The sequence below is a fragment of the Schistocerca americana genome, chromosome X (genome assembly GCF_021461395.2).
Source record: "Schistocerca americana isolate TAMUIC-IGC-003095 chromosome X, iqSchAmer2.1, whole genome shotgun sequence".
Taxonomy (NCBI): Eukaryota; Metazoa; Arthropoda; class Insecta; order Orthoptera; family Acrididae; genus Schistocerca; species Schistocerca americana.
Window position 1 is genome coordinate 802417934 of NC_060130.1, and position 22455 is coordinate 802440388.

The 22455-nt window shown below is 36.9% G+C and overlaps 1 protein-coding gene across 1 annotated transcript in view; it reads right to left on the reverse strand.

Annotated features, from left to right (window-relative positions):
- Positions 1-12920, reverse strand: part of LOC124555497 (ceramide-1-phosphate transfer protein) — a 35373-nt gene extending 22453 nt beyond the window's left edge. The window contains exons 1-2 of the mRNA XM_047129422.1: positions 12604-12920; positions 11976-12187 (exon numbers count right to left, since the gene is read on the reverse strand). Of these exons, the coding sequence (XP_046985378.1) occupies positions 11976-12187; positions 12604-12740 (349 nt within the window). The 5' untranslated portion in view covers positions 12741-12920. The remainder of the gene's footprint in view (positions 1-11975; positions 12188-12603) is intronic.
- Positions 12921-22455: the final 9535 nt, after the last annotated feature.

Consider the following 22455-nt stretch of genomic DNA (forward strand, 5'->3'; position numbering starts at 1 on the left):
AAAAGTGTCAATCAAATAGAATATAGGGTTAACATACCATTCTCCTGGACACTGTCAGTTTTCCAAACCTTCAATCCACCAAGTCCCACTTCAGTAGCTCCTCAGCTGACACTGTGAAGCTTAGCCCACCCCATTCTAGTCTTCATTTCATGCCAAGGAAAAATCTCTGGCAATAATTGGAACCGAACCCAACTCCTCTGTATTGCAGTCAGACACGCTGCCCACTTAGCAACAGAAGCAGACACACTTTTGCAAATTGCCTTAAAAATAAACAAAAATTCAGGAGGCAGTATTATTGGTGTGCAGTTATCATCATCATCAACTTTTTCCACCCTCTCTTGTGGCGGGGCCACACCACAGAATATTTCAAGTTGCCTGGGAAATAAGTTTCCTGAAAAGATGTTCTATATGTAACTGAGTATGCCGTTAATGTAGACTGGACAATCTTTACTATCACACCTGTTATCTATCTAGATCAAACATCTTTACACTTCCAAGAATTAACACTCGATAAATTTTCTTTTAGCTTGCAGTAATCTCATTTCATCTTAACTTCAAAAAATGACCTGTTGGAAAATATATGCAACTGGGATTCAGTCCCTCCCCCCCCCCCCCCCCAACAAATAACAAAGAATAAGAAAGACTCATAAAATATTTTGAACATCTCAGTGCCATCTTTAATCCTCTATATCAATGTGTTGAAAAGGGAACTTTTCTGAGACACTTTCTTTCCTTTGTCTTATGTTGTTTGCATTATCCTGAAATTTATGTGGCATAATCTTGAAGCTCTTACTATTAGTTTCTCTAATAAAATTTATTACGCTCTCTTCTGTAATGAGGCACTGTAAATCTTCTGTAACCTCTGATACAATTTCCATTTTCTTTTACACACAGATCTGATACTTTATATCATCCATACTCACTACGTGTGATAACTGGGGTCAAATTTCATGTTAAAGGAAAAAGTCAATATGAATGGACTGTGTTTATCATTTAAGCTAGATGAACAGCACACATTCCACTAACAATGATTCTTCAAGAGCTGAATCAGAAAACTTACTTTAAAAGGGTTACAGTAATTAAATTTCTTTAATATCTCTGTGTACTCCTCATTTCTTACTTAACATCTTCTAACAATAATATTAGTGCCTCATGGTGTGGTAACCCAACTTCTACACCACACCCATCCACAATATATCAATGATAATACGCTTCTAACCAGCTACAGACAAAATTAAAATGTCATCTACAGCTGTAGTGTTGCTCTCGTGTACTCTTCTTAACAAAATCATAGTTGACAGTAAATTAAGAAAGGGGACGTTCTATTTCTTTCCTTTCTGTGCAATGTCCCATTAAGCCAATATTTACATCTGTAAATACAAGGACTGCCCAGAAATTAATGCACTACATTTTTTTTTCACAGCCAAAAACAATGCTACAAATGTGAAACGATACATATGTATTATTAGAAGTCTCCTGAGTGAGCGCGCCAAATTTCCGTCACTTCCAACAGATAGTGCAGCTGCAGGAGTTTCAAAATGATGTCTGTAGGTGATGTACATTACAAGCAATGTGATGTCACTGAATTTCTCACTACAGAGAAAGAAACTGTGGGGAATATTCCCAAACACTTGTGTAAAGTCTATGGAGCATCTGCTGTTGACAGAAGTACAGTTAGTCACTGGGCATTGAGGGTGAGGTCATCATCAGAAGGTGGTTCGGTGGAGCTCCATGATTTGCAGCGGTCAGGGAGACCATCCATGGCTGTCACATCTTACACAACTGACCTAGCCCCCTCGGATTTCCACTTGTTTGGGCCATTAAATGCCCTTGTCTAGCGCTGGAGGAAGGCCATAGAACGGGATGGAGATCACATGGAAAAATATAATGTGAGTAGATAAAATTCCATTATTTCATGTGTGTAATTCTCATTACCTTCAATAAATAACTGTTGAAGAAAAAAAAAAGTGGTGCATTACTTTCTGGGCGACCCTCTTAGTATTCTATTAATGTTCTTCTTGTATGGAAAGTTGACCCCGATTGAAGTTTAAATGGAAGCTAGAATTTGGGAGATTCTTACATAATTAAAGACTTTATTTCAATAAATTCAGATCCCATTGTGCAGCATTGTAACACTTGTTCCTGAAATAATTTGGTAACATCACTCTGTCTGAATGGGATCTTCTGTTTGGTATCAATGGTATCTCGTCCTATTTACAAATAATAGATGGAGAATAGATTCTCTTTATGTATACCCACAGGCAGCACCTCACATTCTCTTCGCCTCAAAAACACAACCTAGGTCTTTGTGAACTGACTTAACATTGCACTCCTGTAACAACCTGGTAAACCATCTGTAATGCTATATAATCTGATTTTTCTACAACCACTGGATTAAGTTCAGTTACAGAGAGCTCACATATTTAGAGATACTTTTAGCTAAAAATAAGGCCACACCTTGTAAAAAGATCATCTACTGACTGTTTGTGACAGTAACAGCTGAATGTGGGCCATGCCAGCCATTATAACTGTCAACACCAAACATATATTAACTTGCTTCACAGTGCTGCTGTTCATGTGTGGAATCAGGAGACGTAATTTACCAAAGTAACATAGATGTCATGGTTATAACAAGCTATTTCTATCAGATCACAGACACTCATGATCTAGGTAATATACCAAGTTGCATTCTGAACAAACTAAACATTAGTTTACACATTTAGTCTGTTTATCACATCCACAAAACACTTAACTTTACACTCCCATTTTCTCTCAGTATATATATCAATAACTGAGATGAGATGGAATAATAAGTAAATGGCAACCTGACATGAATCTATGTCATATGTTGGGCATTAATTGAAAGCACTTTCCGTTATTATTCTGATAAAATTTACAAATGGCTCTAAGCACTATGGGACTTAACATCTGGGGTCATCAGTCTAAAATTTACAGTCAATATCAATGAAATAGGGATACTTGATTGCTGCACTCATTTCAAATTTGTTAGCCAGCAAACTCAATGTTACGATTAATCATAATGGACCTTTTGAGCACATTTATCAGCCATCACACAAGTATATGTTGCTAAATAATACATTTTGATAATACATCTTGTTTATACCTATACTCAAAATGCAAGAATTTCCAATGTTGATATACATGCATAAAAAAAACTAAACAAGATGCAACTCTGAACATTTATTTCAGCATGCACTCAGGAAATAAAAGACAAGAAGGGAAAGATGAATTTATGAACAATGAACAATGTTTATAAAATATATTGTATTACATGGTCTCCCTCGTAAACATAGAGAGGGATGAAGGTAATCTGTTGTCTTGTGGATTTCGTAACTGTGAGATATTCAGTCCTGGAACATGAAGATCCCACAAGTGCTATTTTGCCCTGCATAGTTAATACTAAAATGATTTTTTTCCAGAATGCGCAACTACTAACAAAATATGTGGAAACCAAATGTTTCAGGACAGATGTATGAACCTAATGAACTGACATCACCAAGGAATGAGAGGATTCTTTTGACTATGTATGTGCAGCTACAATTCTCAGATGATCCAAATGAAGACCAGTTTATCATATTACAATCCAAGCAATTATTCATTAAGGCATTATCCAAAACCCAGTCTAACAAAAGCAAGTTAGAGAACTTCATGCTTAGTGAGGAGAAGTCATCTGATGACAACTATATTGCAGAGGGTGTGAATCTACATAAACATATGCAGGTTATTTTCAGGTATACGAAAAAATGAAGAACATATCTCACCTCTAATGAATAGGAGAATGTGCAACACTGAGTTTTGACTTAATTGTTCAATCTTCCCAACACACTTTAGTATCTTACCCATAAACAAGCATGCTTCCAAAGAACACCAAGCTGCTGGAATACATCAGATGATCGTGCACTTGCCTGAGAATACCCATGTCAAAATGTAAAAGTTTTAACATGGTGCTCAATTCTGCACAGTATTTGACAGTTGACATAACATTAAAACAAAGCAATTAACAAAACATTTTGCTAGTAAACATCCTCTTTTGTTTTCTTTGTATTCTCAGAACATTGTGAAAGCTAGACTATATGAAATGCAACCTTATTTATAATATATTTGCTAGAAAGGTATCAAACACATTTCAATGCTTATATGTTGGTTATCTACAAAGGAAAGTATGAAAGTAAACACATGTGTATGAAATTTGTCATTTAGTAAGCCATGAAAACTTTGTGTTTACACAACTAACCCTGCATTTTATAAAGATATAACCACTTAAAAGCACAGTAGCAAGCAAGAACAACTTGTACTCTAAGACATGGGAGCCACACTGGTGTCATATTTTACAATGCACTGCCAACATGCTTAAAGTGATTAAAGAAGGAAATGGGCTTTAGAGCAACACTGAAAACAATCGTACTTCAAAAGCATTTCTACAAAGTAAGCGAATATGTCAGTTTACAGAAACATGTCTGGAAAGTAAGTAACACATAAAAAACTTCCTGGCAGATTAAAACTGTGTGCCCGACCGAGACTCGAACTCGGGACCTTTGCCTTTCGCGGGCAAGTGCTCTACCAACTGAGCTACCGAAGCACGACTCACGTCCGGTACTCACAGCTTTACTTCTGCCAGTACCTCGTCTTCTACCTTCCAAACTTTACAGAAGCTCTCCTGCGAACCTTGCAGAACTAGCACTCCTGAAAGAAAGGATATAGCGGAGACATGGCTTAGCCACAGCCTGGGGGATGTTTCCAGAATGAGATTTTCACTCTGCAGCAGAGTGTGCGCTGATATGCCAGGAAGTTTCATATCAGCGCACACTCCGCTGCAGAGTGAAAATCTCATTCTGGAAACACATAAAAAAACTTGCAAAAACATTTTAAAACCAAAATTAATTAATTTATTTTTATATGAAAGGCCATTTCTTAAACTATTTTTTCTGTATAGTTTCCACCACTGTTCAGACATTTATCACAGAAAGAAACCAACTTTTCTGTGGCCTCTTCATAGGAACATGCCGCCAGTGAAGACATCCACCTCTGAACATGTTTTTTTGCATTCTGCTTATGGAGTTCCTTCCCACACATAAAACCATCAGTGTAGTGTGAACACTGAGAAAATTTTGGTGTGCAATTCAAAACAAAAGGCACGGAATGATCAGACAAGGCATCACATTGCTTAATGGCAACACATGTCCCCAGTCTGCTGGTGTCACTCAAAACCCTACTCAACAATTCAGTTGAGAGCAGTCTGACCACCCACCATACAGGTTCAATCTGACACCTTCTGACTACTGCTTGTTCTTGAAGCATGATTTTGAAAGGAGGCACTTTGACAGAGTTAATGATGCAAAAAACGGCATTCAACAGTTGCTGTCTTCAGTCACGGCATCTTTCTATGAAGAGAGCATACAAAAGCTGCTTTCCCACTTCGACAAATGTTTCAATAATGGTGGCAACTATACAGAAAAATAGTTTAAGAAATGTTCTTTCTTGTAAAAATAAATTTTGGTCTGAAATAGATGTTTTCATGAAGGGTTTTTTCTTCTTCTTCTTTTTTTTCGAAAACAGTATTTACTTTCCAGACATGCCTCATATTATGCCCTTGTTTATTGTTTGTTAGTTTCATGTTCCATGTACCTCTTGTGCAATAAATTGTAACAAGGGGGAACTAGTCTCTTATTCACCCTCCCCCCCCCCCCCCCAAAAAAAAAGAGTATAGATTTAAGTTAGTAATTCCTACTCATCACTTTTACATATTACAATCACAGAAAATCTTCTACAGAGTAGGAGTTACCAAAGAGAAACTTATTCAGTTTGTTATCAAATTTTACTCTGATGTCTGCCAGACATCTTACATCACAGGATAAGTACTCAAAACTTTTTGGTTGCAGCACTTTGCACCCTTTCTGTAAAGGTAACATTAATGTGATGTAATGAATGTATTTTTTTCTTTTTGCATTGAATTATGTACACCATTGTTCCTTTTGAGCTGCAGTGGATTATTTACAACAAAGTCTGTGAGAGAATAAATATACTGTGAAACAATAATCGAAATGCCTACTCCTTAAACAGATGTCTACAAGATGACCATGGGTGAACATAAAATATTATTCGCACAGCACATTTTTTAAGCAACGAAGTCTGCCTTTCTTAAAGATGAGTTACACAGAACACTATTCTATATCACATTATTGAATGAAAATACACAAAATATACCAACTTACTGAGTTTTCTCTCTCCAAGATTTTCAATCATCCTAAGTTCAAATATAGCTGAATTAAATTGTTTTAGGAGTTCCAAAATGTGCTTTTTCCTGTTTAAGTTCTCATCAATATGAAACACCTAAGATTGTTGAAGTTTCCACCCATTTATTATTTCCTCACTGTGTGTTACATTTATCATTGTTGCAGTACTCCTAGATGTATAGAACGGAATATGTTACGTCTTTTTAAAACTGAGGGTGAGACTATTCACAGAAAACATGTCAGTGATACTGTTAAGAACATTGTTTACTATCTTCTCTAGCTCTTTGCATGCTTGGATTGAATAAATTACTAGTGTTACCCGCAAAAAGAAATAATTATGCTTGGTGTATATTAGATGAATGGTCATTTACATATGCGAGGAATGATATGTGGAGGGAACGACGTATAGAGAGTGTGTCCTTGAGCATATTTTTAATTAGACAACATGGTAACTATCTTGTTATGTGTGTATTTGCACAAGACTGTCTCTGCCACTGGTTTTCTGTTTCAGATGTAATGCAATACAGCACATCAGTGATGGGAATCAGTCACATGAGCAGCTGTGAAGGCAGTAGTGTTGGCACATGTTTGTGTGATTATATTTTTCAGAAGTGTCATGTACCAAGTGATGGAGGATAAAAGATCATTGTGCAAGGGTTTTGCAAAGCAGGATCATGTTGTGGTAGTGGGCGGAGCATGAAACAGTACTGCCACGGATCAGGGCAACAATATTGAGTATGACCTGGTAGAAATAACATCTGCAATGGTTCAAATGGTTCAAATGGCTCTGAGCACTATGGGACTCAACTGCTGTGGTCATAAGTCCCCTAGAACTTAGAACTACTTAAACCTGACTAACCTAAGGACATCACACAACACCCAGCCATCACGAGGCAGAGAAAATCCCTGACCCCGCCGGGAATCGAACCCGGGAACCCGGGCGTGGGAAGCGAGAACGCTACCGCATGACCACGAGATGCGGGCGAACATCTGCAATGAACCATGTAAGTGCTGACCTGGTTCTTTCTTTCAGGCGATATGATTGGCACCAACTGAACAGCTATTTCAAGAGTGTCAACATGGAGCTCAATCAGCTGCTCCAGGTGACTACTTTGCCAGGCATAGGTTTGGTTCCTGCTTATGCTATTGATAGGTGGGACTTCACAAGACATGGCCTGCTTCTTAGTAGGAAAGGGAGGGGTACTGGCTGAGATGATAGCTTCAACAATGAATGAAATTACACTTAATGAGAAGCTCAGACAGGCGGGCACTAGAGATGTTAAAATATCACAAGATTCTCATAAAAGTACATTAAAAAATAATGTCAGTATATCACAACAATCTCATAAAAGTACAGTGAAAAATATTTTTTATACTGCATCAGAATAACAGGGGATTAAAAAACAAAGTAGATGAACTTCTTGTTTATTTAGAAATTTAGAAACTGATGGTGGAATAGATTTACTATGCCTGTCTGAACATCATATGGAAATGGTAGATGTTGGTGGATATCAACTTTCAGCACATGTACGTAGAGACATTATAGAGAGAGGAAGAGATACAATACATAGATAATTTTTTCATAGACCAAGATAAATTTAATCAAATACAAACTTTTCCTGTTAAGAATGGTCTGTCTGATCATGATGCACAGGTAATTACAGTGTGTGAGATAGATCCATACAATAATGCAAAAGAGTCCTCCAAAATAGTGTAATCAATTAATGATACAATAATTGCAATTTTAGGGAAAGACCGCAACAGTTAGATTAGGATGTGGTGTACGGTGAACCTGATGCTAATTTAAAATTTAATCAATTTCATGATACCTTTGTGAGTATACTCGAAAACAGTTTCCCTACGAAAACAGTGAAACACAATTGTAAGAAACCATCTAAAAAGCCATGACTTACTAAAGGGATAAAAATATCTTATAAACAGAAAAGGGAAATATATCTTATGGCTAGAAGGAGTTATAAAAACTACTGCACTGTATAAACAAAAGTTATTAAAAAGGCCAGAAGTATGTGGATTAAATCTGACATTAGTGCCTCTGATAATAAAATTAAATCAATTTGGAATATTGTTAAAATGGAAACAGGGCAACCGAGAGCACAGGTAGACTGTATTTCTATCAAATTCAATGAAAAGTTTGTTAACAAAGAGTCAGAAGTTGAAAATATTTTTAATAATTTTTTGACGTGCTGCAGAGAAAATAGGATCCAGCTATTCATTAGAAAATGCAATGTTGTAAATGGAAGAGGCAACAGCCATGCAAATTGATACAACTGAATTTCAACCCACCTCTCCTACTGAAATTAGGAAAATAATAAATTCACTCAAAAGTAAAAGATCGCATGGAATTGATGGCATTTCCACAACAGAGTACTTAAAGCATGTTCCTAAGAGATACATAAGATTCTCAGCCATATATGTAGTAGCTCAACGAAACAGGGCATTTTCCCTGATAGATTGAAATATGCTACTGTTAAACCATTGTGTATAAATAGGGGATATGTCTGATGCTAACAACTACTGCACAGTCTCACTTCTGACAGCCTTGCCCGAAATTCTTGAAAAACTAATGTATTCAAGAATAGCTTCACACATCTGTATTAATGAAGTAATAACAAAACATCAATTTTGTTTTCAGAAAGGCTTTTCAACAGAAAATGGTACATATGCTTTCACTGATAAAATATTAAATGCTCTGAATAAATGAACATTAGCCATTGGGATATTGTGTGATCTCTCAAAGACTTTTGACTGTAAGAATCATGAAATTCTTCTGGATGAGCTTAAGTATTGTGGTATTAGTGGGACAGTGCACAAATTGTTTAATTCACATTTCACTGGAAGTGTGCAGAAGGTTGAAATCAACAGTACAGACAGTCTGCAAAAATCAGGAGAGTCCTCTAATTGGGGAGGTATCACAAATGGTGTCCCACAGAGTTCAATCTTGGGTCCCTTATTGTCCTTAATATACTGTATATTAATGACTTGTCACTCTATATTCATGAAGATACAAAGCTAGTTCTTTCTGCTGATGATACAAATACAGTAATCACATCCACAACAAACAAGAGTTAGCCAAGGAAATTGTAAATAATGTATTTCAGAAAATTATTACGTGGTGCTCTACACAAGGACTCTCCTGAATTTTGAGAAAATACAGTATATACAATTCTGTACTGTAAATGGTATAACACCATTGATAAATATAAACTTTGAACAGAAGTCCATTGCTAAGGCAGAATATTCAAAATTTCTCAGTGTGTGCATTGATGAGAAACTGTATTGGAAGAAACACCCTGATGCTCTGCTGAAAAGGTTAGGTTCAGCTACTTCTGCTATTAGGGTTATTACAAATTTTGGCGATAAACATATCAGAATACTAGCCTACTATATAGGTTTTTATTCACTGTTTTCTTATAGCATATTTTGAGGTAACTCATCATTAAGAGAAAAAGTATTCATTGCACAAAAGCGTATAATCACAATTATAGCTGGAGCCCACACAAGATCACCTTGCAGACATTTATTTAAGAAACTAGGGATATTCACAGTACCTTTCCAATACATATATTGACTTATGAAATTTGGTATTACTAACCCATACAAGTTCAAAGTAACAGCAAAGTGCAGAGCTACAACACTAGATGAACATATGATCTTCACTATTGTGATTAAATTTGACTTTGGCACAGAAAGGGGTGAATTATGCTCCCACAAAAATCTTTGGTCATTTGCCAGCATTAAAAGTCTGACAGATGGCCAACCAGCAATTAAAAACGAATTAAAAGAATTTCTGAATGACATCTCCTTCTACTCAATAGCTGAATTTTTAGAAGTACGGCAACTGAAAAATTCTTGTGGTTGATGTTAACAAATTGTAGGCTTCAGATAAGTGTGGTTTTCTCACAAGTTAATATACTGAGCAAGGCAGCACAGTGTTAAGGCACTGGACACAAATTTGGGAGGAATGGGGTTCGAACCCCCAACTTGCCATTTCAACTTTATTTTCCATGTTTACTACCAAGCAAGGGAGAATGCTGGGATGGTTTATTTGAAAAGGCCATGGCCGACATTCTGCCCCACCCTTGCCTAACTCAACCAAAGTTTCTATATGTTCTATACGCATATATAAATCAAACCAGTAACATATTCGACTTGTCCTATACCACTGTGTTGAATGGTTAATGGACAAATAAGTAAATGAACAAAATAAAGTTTGAAAAGTCTAAACAGTACTAACAACTACAAACTGATGTAAACTGGCTGCATCAACCAATCATGCAGTACCAGTTCTTGACTTTGACCTGTGATGTAACTATCTTGTGATGTCATGTTGGCACAGCGTATTTGAAAAGGATCGTGCTTGAAGAGGGCATGTTCGAGTATGTAATGTCACACTCTAGTGTGAAATGTTAATGTTTCTGACTTGTTTTTGTGTGATGTTACTGAGTAATTGGGCAGTTTGACAGCCCTTTGGTAGGAATCATGTTGGCAGAGTGAGTAGTGGCTTGTTAGTACACAGTTCACGAGCATGTCACTGTGTGCCACAGTGGGTGATGACATGTTCACAACTATTTAACTCTTACAGCTGTGTAATTGCAAATTATGTAAACTGCCACATTTGTGTTGATGTTATGAGACTGAACAAAGATGCAGTGTCTCGAATCTGGGATGTGGAATTCTCAGTGAGGCAACACTGGGGCATTCCATTTGGAGCTGTGCGTGTGCACAGTTTACAATAAAATCTTCTTCCATTTCACACACCAATCCTCTCCATGATACTGAAACAGCAAACATTCTGAGGTGTATCCGACACTCTTCAGTGCTGAGGATGGCAAGTTTTAGCATTTTTTCCTGAGTTCTGGACTTACTGCCTCTGACATAATACCTGAAGTGAGAGAACCATTTTGTGACTACAGTTACACAGAAGGAAAATTAAGAGTTTAACGATCGACTACCAGGTAGGCAGGCATAGAGGTACATCAAATTAGGGAAGAAAATCAAATGGTTCCTTTTCAAAGTAACTACTTCAGAATCTGTCTAACATAGTTTAGGGAAACAGGAAAAACCTTATCTGGATGGCAGGCTGTGGATTTAAACCACCATCTTCCCATCTGCGAGTCCACTGTCTTACTTAATGTTTTACTTTATTTAGCAAGAAGTTGGAGCTATACATTTCCACTACAGCATTCAATACAGTGGAGCAGGCCTAATTCAAAACTTGGTGAAGGACACCAGATTCATTATGTCCGTCAGTATTGGAAGCAAATGACAATGTGAATTACTATTGTGGTTGTTGGTTCACTATTACAGAGGAGGAATAAAGTACCTTAAGGTGTTTGAATGTTTTCTCTGCACTGAAAGGTATTTTTGGTTTTTTTTTTTTTTTTCATTTGGATTCTGATTTGATCGTTGTGTAGAACTTGGGAACACAATCTGTTTATAAGCATGTTCGGATTTGAAAGGTTATGGATACCACATTTATGACTAATTTATGATTGTTATTGGTGTCAAAATATTTTTCCAGTTGGTTGAGTATGAAAACTTTATATGGTGTTGGACTGGTATTAATAGTTACTGTGAGCTTGTGGACTGTCGGCGTATAACAGTACAGCAAGTAATATTTACAGTCAGCAATAAGTAAATATTGTTGTTGTGGTCAAAAAAGTATTACATGGCATTTGCTAACAGAAGCCATTTACATACCTAAACCACGGTGAAGGCGTAAAAACGTTCTGCTTCCTGACACGTATTTGGAATTATTCAAAAGTCCAGATGATTTTTCATAGAGTATCATAGTTTTTATAGAAACAAAGTTACTGCTCTCTTTTTCTGCTCTAAATTGCTGTAATATTTCAATTTTATTTTCTACATCACTTGAAACAAAACTGAACACAGAACCCAAAAGATGGAAGAATCTGAAAAAAATAAACATTACTTGAACTTACAGTTAAAGCCATATCAAAAATTTGAGAGTTAGTATAGTAGAGGAAGATAAATCACTACACTACTACAGGAAGTTATGTTCTCTGCATAAGGCACGTCGTAATTGGACTACTGATGTTCAGCAGATAGAGTCGGCTTTATTAAATGTACTTGCTTGCAGCACTAAAACTTTAGTCGAATGGACGTAATGTAATACGTCAATGGAAAGTAATCTTTTCTTCTCAGGTTAAAACCAACAGGATGTTTAGGCTTACATGTTCAGGATATTTAATATTGCAACTGGTGAACTTGTTGCAGATTTTCATGAGACTTCTTACACACGTGACTAACAACTCAAACTTTAAACGGACAACCCATACACATACAAATTTACGAAAAAACAACTCACTTCAGGAGCTCCTTGTAAGCAACTATATAACTGTCCATTTGAACGTCGTCATCTTCAATAAGTGAATTTTTCAAGGCATCGCGGACAATCACTAAATTGAATTTAGAATCGGCATCGCTCTTTCCTGCAGCTGCCATCGTCAATTCAAACACGAAACCGTAGGCACGGATACAATCAGCACGATAATAGAAATTTTATCTCAGTACTTCACATCTCAAGGCTACTGAATTTAAGATAAAAAGTAACCTAGCCATGCCGTAGTTTACAAACACAAGCTACTGACAAGTGACAGCTACTGACTCCGACAACGCAAAGATAATTAACTCAACACCTGCACTACTATCTAGCCTCTTATGCGCAACTAAAGCTCCAGGAAACTAAGGAAGCGAGGTAGTGCAGTGGGTAGCACACTCGACTCGGAATCGGAAGGACGACGGTTCAAACTTGCGTCCGGCCATACTCACTTAAGTTTTGCAGTTATGCAGCCCTGCAGCCAAGCGACTAGTGCGAGGTTTGGTGTTCTCGTAAAGATAAGTTATTTTAGATTGTAAAACACATAGATTAGTACTAATTACGTGGTAAATAAGTGTATTAGTGTGCCGTTTAAGTGTACCATTAAAGGTTTCATTTCTCTTTACGTAATATAGCAGAAAACGCGAAAAGACCGTACAGTCGTATTTTCTGTTTACGTTCCGCTGCAGCAAATCTATAGAATTTCGTTTAGTTGTTCCTTGCTCTCTCCAGCAATTTAACTTAGCGTACCTCTTCATTATTTAACTAGCATTTCCGGAAAGTAGCGTAAAGTTTAACTTGTTGTTTCAGAAACTTTGCACTTTTGTTTTTGTTTACACACAGTTGCGTATAGGCCAATTTTGTGTAACCATATTTTCGTGTTTATCTGTAATTTAACTGACTTATTCTTAATAAATTATTACGTTTATCATGAGTGAAAAGTGCTTGACTTGCCGTAGAATTGTTAGGTCGGGGCTTTGGTGTGATGGGTGCTGTAGTTTTTTCGATGTGGGTGACTGTAGTGGCGTGGGAATAGGGGAAGTAAATGAGACTCATCAGTGGTTTTGTAGGATTTGTAGTAGAGATAGGAAGATACTGGAACAGGAGGGGAAAATTGCTGCCCTTCAGGCTGAGTTAGACAAGTCCAGGGGAGATCTTGACAGGTTAAGGAGGGAGAAGGGTAAAGAGAGGTGGGAAGTGGCAACAGGCAACAGGAGGAACAGGCCTAGAACTTTGTCTGACAGCTTTATGGTGAATGTGGAAAATAGATTTGACCTGTTGCTTCAGTTAGAAGCTGGTGAGCCTCAAGCAGTTACAGGTGTAGACAGGGCACAACAAACTTTCAGCAGCAAATTGAAAAGTAAGAATGTAGGGAAATCAGTAAAGAGAAAGAAAGTGTTGTTGTTAGGTAGTTCCCATGGAAGAGGTGTTGGCCAACTCTTGCAGGATGAACTAGGATCAGAATACCAGGTCACCAATTTTTTTAAACCTAGTGCTGGTCTGGAGCAGGTGACAGAGGATTTAGGATCACTTTGCAAAGATTTCACTAAGGAAGACACCGTGGTTATAGTGGGTGGGGCAGGTAACAGTATTGACAGAGATCCTGGGTACAGCGTAGAGTGTGACCTGGCAAAGATTGCATCAGCATCGAGGCATACCAGTGTTGAGTTTGTATCTGTTCTTGGGCGCCATGACCGACTTCATTTGAACTCTTCTGTCAAGAGAGTTAATTTGGAGCTGGAACGGCTGCTCATGTCGGGTGCGGGGTCGCACATTGGTGTGGTTCATGTTGATTCTATCAGTAGGTGGGATTATACTAGGCATGGCCTTCACCTCAACAGGAAGGGGAAGGGTAAATTGGCTGGGGAAATAGCAAGAAAGTTAAAGGGGGGAGGCACTGTCATGAGTGGTAAAATACCAGTGGTTATAGGATTCAGAAAAGACCCTTTTTTAGGGTAGGGAGGACAGAAAGAAAACAAATTTTAAGAGAGGTTAGAACTGAGACAAACCTTCAGTTTGAGAAAGAAATCAAAAAACATAATTCCAGCTTATTACATCAACATAAACAGCCATTGGTTAAGAATTTTCAACTGTCAGCAGATATTTTAACTCCACCCAATTTTAAGTCAGTCAATGTGAAATGTCAGCTATCTTTATTGCATCAAAATATTCGAGGACTGAGAAATAAAATTAATGAATTAACTATCTGCATAGATGAATTAGAGTCTTCAAACCCAGCTGATATAATCTGCCTCTCTGAACATCATGTGACCACTGGTATAGAACTTTTAAGTGTTACAGGGTTTAGGTTAGCATCTCATTTTTGTAGATCAGAAATGGAGAAAGGAGGAGTTGCCACATTCATCAGGAACTGTCATAAATTTAAGAACATAGACATTCATAAATTTTGCCTAGAACAGCATATGGAAGCATGTGCAACAGAATTAGATTTTCACAAAAAATCTTTCATAATATTAAGTGTATATCGAGCACCTGCAGGTAACTTTAATCTGTTTGTAAACCACCTTGAAGCTGTTCTGGCCCATTTAACAACCAAAAACAAAGAAATAGTGGTTGCTGGTGATTTCAATGTAGATTTCCTTAAAGACTCTCCCAATAAGAACCTATTTGAGTTAGTAACACTATCATTCAACTTAATTCCCACAGTAAAGTTCCCCACTAGGATAACCACTTGCTCACAAACAGCCATTGATAATATCTTTATAGAAAAGTCAAATGAACAAAATTATATTACAAAACCAATAGTCAATGGCCTCTCAGACCATGACATGCAGTTCCTTCTGTTAAATGTTAATACTGAACAGGATATAAAATCTGTTAAATCTGAGCTCAAGAGGGTAATCAGTAAGCCAAAAATTGATTATTTTAGGACACTCCTCAGAGACATTCACTGGACTGATGTTTACAGTGCTCATGGCATGAATGAAAAATATAACATTTTTGCTAATAAAGTGCTTACCTTATTTGAACACTGCTTTCCCCCAAAACTTACCAAGGTTAGAGCAAAGTCTACAAAGAAGCCATGGATTACTCGAGGAATAGGGTTATCTTGTAAAACAAAAAGAAAACTGTATCTGTCAATCCGAAACATTTCCAATGTTGATGCTATAGCACATTATAAGAAATACTGCAAAATATTAAAGACTGTAATACGGATGTCAAAGCAAATATATTACAAGGAAAAGATAGTCATATCAGATAACAAAATAAAGACAATATGGGATATAGTGAAGGAGGAGACCGGTAGAACCAGACATGAAGAGGAACAAATAGCATTAAGAGTAAAAGATGGATTGGTGACAGATGTGTATAGTGTTGCAGAACTTTTTAACAAACATTTTATAACTGTTACTGAAAAGATGGGGTTGTCAGGTTCGGTAGATGCTGCTATGGATTACCTTGGACCAGACATTTCAAGTAACTTCCATAATATGAATTTGACCCTCACTACCCCAACAGAAATAACGTCCATCATAAAATCTTTAAAATCAAAAACATCTAGTGGGTATGATGAAATATCAACAAAGTTAATTAAAGAATGTGATTCTGAGCTAAGTAACATATTAAGCTATCTGTGTAACCAGTCGTTTATCAGTGGAATATTTCCCGAATGGCTGAAATATGCTGAAGTTAAGCCACTGTTTAAGAAGGGAGATAAAGAAATAGCATCAAATTTCCGTCCAATTTCACTGTTGCCAGCATTCTCAAAAATTTTCGAAAAAGTAATGTACAGTCGTCTTTATAACCATCTTATCTCAAATAACATACTGTCAAAGTCACAGTTTGGATTTCTAAAAGGTTCTGATATTGAGAAGGCTATCTACACTTACAGTGAAAATGTACTTAATTCATTAGACAAAAAATTGCAGGCAACTGGTATATTTTGTGATCTGTCAAAGGCATTTGACTGTGTAAATCACAATATCCTTTTAAGTAAACTAGAATATTATAGTGTAACAGGAAATGCTGCAAAATGGTTCAAATCTTATATCTCTGGCAGGAAACAAAGGGTGTTATTAGGAAAGAGACATGTATCAAGCTATCAGGCATCATCCAACTGGGAACTAATTACATGTGGGGTCCCACAAGGTTCCATTTTGGGGCCCTTACCTTTTCTTGTGTATATCAATGACCTTTCATCAGTAACATTACCAGATGCCAAGTTTGTTTTGTTTGCTGATGATACAAACATTGCAATAAATAGCAAATCAAGTGTAGTCTTAGAAAGATCAGCCAATAAAATATTTGTGGACATTAATCACTGGTTCCTAGCCAATTCTTTGTCACTAAACTTTGAAAAAACACACTACATGCAGTTCAGAACCTGTAAGGGGTGTCCCAAGAGTATATGTCTAACATATGATGACAAGAAGATAGAAGAAGTGGACGGTGTTAAATTCTTGGGATTACAGCTTGATAATAAATTCAACTGGGAGGAGCACACCACAGAACTGCTGAAGCGTCTTAACAAATCTCTGTTTGCAATGCGAATTTTGTCAGACATAGGGGATATAAAAATGAAAAAGCTGGCATACTATGCTTACTTTCATTCCATAATGTCATATGGGATTATTTTCTGGGGTAATTCATCAAGCCAAGCTAAAGTTTTCCGGGCACAAAAACGTGCAGTAAGAATTATATGTGGTGTGAACTCAAGAACATCCTGCAGAAGCCTGTTTAGGGAACTAGGGATACTAACTACAGCTTCCCAATATATTTATTCCTTAATGAAATTTGTCATTAAAAATATATCACTTTTTCAAACCAACAGCTCAATTCATGGAATCAATACTAGAAATAAGAATAATCTTCACAAGGATTTAAAGTCACTTAGTCTTGTACAAAAAGGTGTGCATTATTCAGGAACACACATTTTCAATAACTTGCCAGCAGCCATAAAAAGCTTAACAACCAATGAAATTCAGTTTAAGAGAAGCCTAAAGGATTTATTGGTGGCCAACTCCTTCTACTCCATTGATGAATTTCTTAGGAAAACCAACTGATTTGTATATAAGTACAACATAACTTCTGCACAATTTCAGTGCAGTAATGTGTTCACTGAAAATTTGTGTGTGTGTGTGTGTGTGTGTGTGTGTGTGTGTGTGTGTGTGTGTGTGTGTGCTTGGGTGTGTGTAAGTGTGTAAGTATAATCTAACTTCTGCACCATTTCAGTGCAGTAATGTGTTCATTGTAAATAAGTATTACAGTAGTTGTATTACATGTTTCTTACCTTATAAATAAATAAAAAACTTTTTTATTTTAAATTCAGTGCAATAGTATTTATAAAATGACTCTTAGTGTTCATTAAAAAATGACGATCATTCCACTTGGGACCTGTGGAATGGTACATTAGCTTATTTGTTTTAGTTGTAAATATTTGTCATGTATTGTTGTTTTTCTGACATGTTCCACATCCTGGAGGACCTCCTCACTACGGATCAATTGGAATGAAAGTAAATCTAATCTAAATCTAATCTATGTGATTTCCTAAAATCACTTTAAGCAAATGGCAGGATGGTTCCTTTGAAAGACCACAGCCGACTTCCTTCCCTATTCCGCTGAAACCAGTGACCCTCCCTCAAACCAACCAACAAAGCGAACAAGCTAGGCGGGAAACACGATTTTCAGTGAAGGCTATATGAAGATTATAGCAGTCTACTATATTGTATAAACACTGAAATATTATACAAATAAAATGAAATTAAATGCGTTTACAAAATCGTCTTTCAAATATTCGTCCTTTGCTGGTGACAGCAGGTAATTCCAAAATCGTGCTAAACAAAGTCATTTTTTTGCATATCACCGACACTCGAGATACTAAAGATTTATTTACTGTTTTTCGTTATGACTGTTGTAGAAAATGCAACTTTTAAGAATAAAAACAAAACACACAGCACTATGCTACAGAGAACAATCCAAGTTCTTCAAAAGAAATAACTTTTCCTTCTTGCATCACATATCTCAGTACCTTTCCATTAATTTTTGTACACATATATTTTTCTCCATATCTTGGCAGTGTACCATGTGCCACACTGTATACTCACTGGTTCTTCTATCTGTGGAAGTCAAGCATTGTGAAATGAGTCCGCTAAATATTACATAAAAACAAGAGGACGTAATTTACCTACTTCAGTCCTTTTGTCATCAAAAAAGATTGATGGCACGTCTTAATCTGATCTGACTGAAAAAAGAAAGTACAAAAACCTTTTGTTATACCGTCAAGTACAAGAAGCGCAATTAACTGAAAACCATAATCACTGGTTCTGTTGACGCAAATACTGTCACTGCCAGGCTTTATCAGCGCTTCACCCTGTGCACTAGTCATAATAATGAGAATCAAGTATTTCTTTCTCAAGAGTTAATGCCTTTTGCTGTTTGCATCTTGTGGGCTGCAAAATAACACACAGATGTTTTGTCAATACATGCATCTACACTGGTGTTATCATCTTTATGTCTCATGCCATTTGGAAGAAAATTATTGTATTGGCCAATATTAGATAATTTTTATTTTTTTATTTATTTATTTATTTATTTTTTTTTTTTTTGTCATCAGATGGGTTCGCTCTAACTTGGAAGCAGATGAAGTGTCTCATATTCCATGGAATGCAATTCGGTTTGTGACGTCATGAGCTAGCATATTTCCTTCTGCTTCTGTCAAGCCAAAGCAAAATGAGTACCTTACACACTTGAATGTACAACTACTACAGGGCTATTACAAATGATTGAAGCGATTTCATAAATTCACTGTAGCTCCATTCATTGACATATGGTCACGACACACTACAGATACGTAGAAAAACTCATAAAGTTTTGTTCGGCTGAAGCCGCACTTTAGGTTTCTGCCGCCAGAGCGCTCGAGAGCGCAGTGAGACAAAATGGCGACAGGAGCCGAGAAAGCGTATGTCGTGTTTGAAATGCACTCACATCAGTCAGTCATAACAGTGCAACGACACTTCAGGACGAAGTTCAACAAAGATCCACCAACTGCTAACTCCATTCGGCGATGGTATGCGCAGTTTAAAGCTTTTGGATGCCTCTATAAGGGGAAATCAACGGGTCGGCCTGCAGTGAGCAAAGAAACGATTGAACGCGTGCGGGCAAGTTTCACGCGTAGCCCGCGGAACTCGACGAATAAAGCAAGCATGGAGCTAAACGTACCACAGCCGACGGTTTGGAAAATCTTACGGAAAAGGCTAAAGCAGAAGCCTTACCGTTTACAATTGCTACAAGCCCTGACACCCGATGACAAAGTCAAACGCTTTGAATTTTCAGCGCGGTTGCAACAGCTTATCGAAGAGGATGCGTTCAGTGCGAAACTTGTTTTCAGTGATGAAGCAACATTTTTTCTTAATGGTGAAGTGAACAGACACAATGTGCGAATCTGGGCGGTAGAGAATCCTCACGCATTTGTGCAGCAAATTCGCAATTCACCAAAAGTTAACGTGTTTTGTGCAATCTCACGGTTTAAAGCTTACGGCCCCTTTTTCTTCTGCGAAAAAAAGTTATAGGACACGTGTATCTGGACATGCTGGAAAATTGGCTCATACCTCAACTGGAGACCGACAGCGCCGACTTCATCTTTCAACAGGATGGTGCTCCACCACACTTCCATCATGATGTTCGGCATTTCTTAAACAGAAGATTGGAAAAACAATGCATCGGTCGTGGTGGAGATCATGATCAGCAATTCGTGTCATGGCCTCCACGCTCTCCCGACTTAACCCCAAGTGATTTCTTTCTTTGGGGTAATGTGAAAGATTCAGTGTTTAAACCTCCTCTACGAATAAACGTGCCAGGACTGCGAGTTCGCATCAACGATGCTTTCTAACTCACTAATGGGGACATGCTGCGCCGAGTGTGGGAGGAACTTGATTATCGGCTTGATGTCTGCCGAATCACTAAAGGGGCACATATCGAACATTTGTGAATACCTAAAAAAACTTTTTTAGTTTTTGTATGTGTGTGCAAAGCATTGTGAAAATATCTCAAACAATAAAGTTATTGTAGAGCTGTGAAATCGCTTCAATCATTTGTAATAACCCTGTATATCCATTGTCGATTACTTCAATGCTGGCAGGACAGACTTCTTCAGTTTTGTTACTTCTTTGTGTATTCGTGTGACATATGCCTCATATATTCAGATAGCTGTATATAATGTCCTGAAGATGGCATAAAAATGCTGTGTAACGTCTGAAATATTATATGCTCTGTAACTTTTCACACAAAGAGACAATGTGGTCCTTTCAGTCTCAACTATGGAAAAATTCAAATTCAACATCAAGAGATCAAAAGAGCATTGCTTAGAAACGACTGAAATATGACATAGTGAACACTGTATTTTCTTACTACAACTATTCTGTGATGCATCCACATTTCTTTCATGGCACATTAAATTACGATACTGGTTACACTGTTCGCCAGATAAATCAAATAAATATTTATAAAGCATATATGTCATTAATTGTGAAGCGATACTGCTTACAAATCATTGATCTGTCTGTAATATATGTTTTCTCAAATTCTTGTTGTAATCGTAGCTTTTCCACTCTCAAAATGTGTACATTTCTACCATAATTCATCATGTTTGTTGGTATGATTCTGGTAACACCACTATTAGGTATTTGTTGCGTAGAATATTTATTTATCGTTTTCAATTTGAAATAATTCCAAACAACAGTATTTGATGATGGTCATTTGTGACAATCGGCTTTGAAGCACTGGTGGCTTCATCAGGCACATGTCATAACAATCAAATGGTGTGTAAATGCAAACTGTATACTTGTCCAAATTAGCTGACAATATTAGCCAGAAGTCAGGTTGTAAATACGAAATCGATCGCAGTAAAAATACAACTGTTTGGAATTCATTTTAAATAAAGGAGAATAAATAGATATTCTGTACAATAACAATATATCAGCTGGCATCCCCATCTCTTCAGCAAAATGAAAGATGAAATACAGCTATGCATATCATTGAGGCTCACAGTTATCAAAACATGCAACATGTCCATCATGGGCTGATAGACTTGAAAGTTTGCCGTTAGAACTGTGCTATATATCTGGAAGAAAAAGTATAATCAGCCCATAAAGAATAAAATACAAGACATGGGCAAAACCTTCCTTGCAGTGACTGGATCAGAGCCCCTCACTCACTGGAATAAACTAGTTGTTTTTCATCACTAACCATACACTTATTAAAATAAATGGCACAAAGAAAACTTTCTATTTTAATTCAAGGCCACTGCACCTGTATTTTGACTTTATTTTCATATGCTTTGTAAGAACATAGAGAGAGAATGAATAAAGTTCCGTTGCAGCACTCATAGTTCTAAGATTTCGAAAATGTTTTAGATTTCGTCTTCACTAAAAAAATATCACAACAAAATTCTGCATATTTCTATCAAATTTGGAAATCATAAAAATAAAACTCATTCTTGTAACTTTTCAAAATTTCATTGAAAACAAAATATAATGAAACAGGAGAGCTTCTGTAAAGTTTGGAAGGTAGGAGACGAGGTACTGGCAGAAGTAAAGCTGTGAGGTCAGTGCCTGAGTTGTGCTTCGGTAGCTCAGTTGGTAGAGCATTTGCACGTGAAAGGTAAAGATCCCGAGTTCGAGTCTCGGTCTGGCACACAGTTTTAATCTGCCAGGAAGTTTCAGATCAGCGCACATTCCGCTGCAGAGTGAAAATCTCATTCTGGAAACAAAATATAATGTAAAAATTATGATATAATTGAAATTAATTTTCTACTTCCTGAAATTGTTTATAGTTGTTGTTTACAAAGATAGTAAAAGTTCATGTCTAGTTCAACAACTGCTG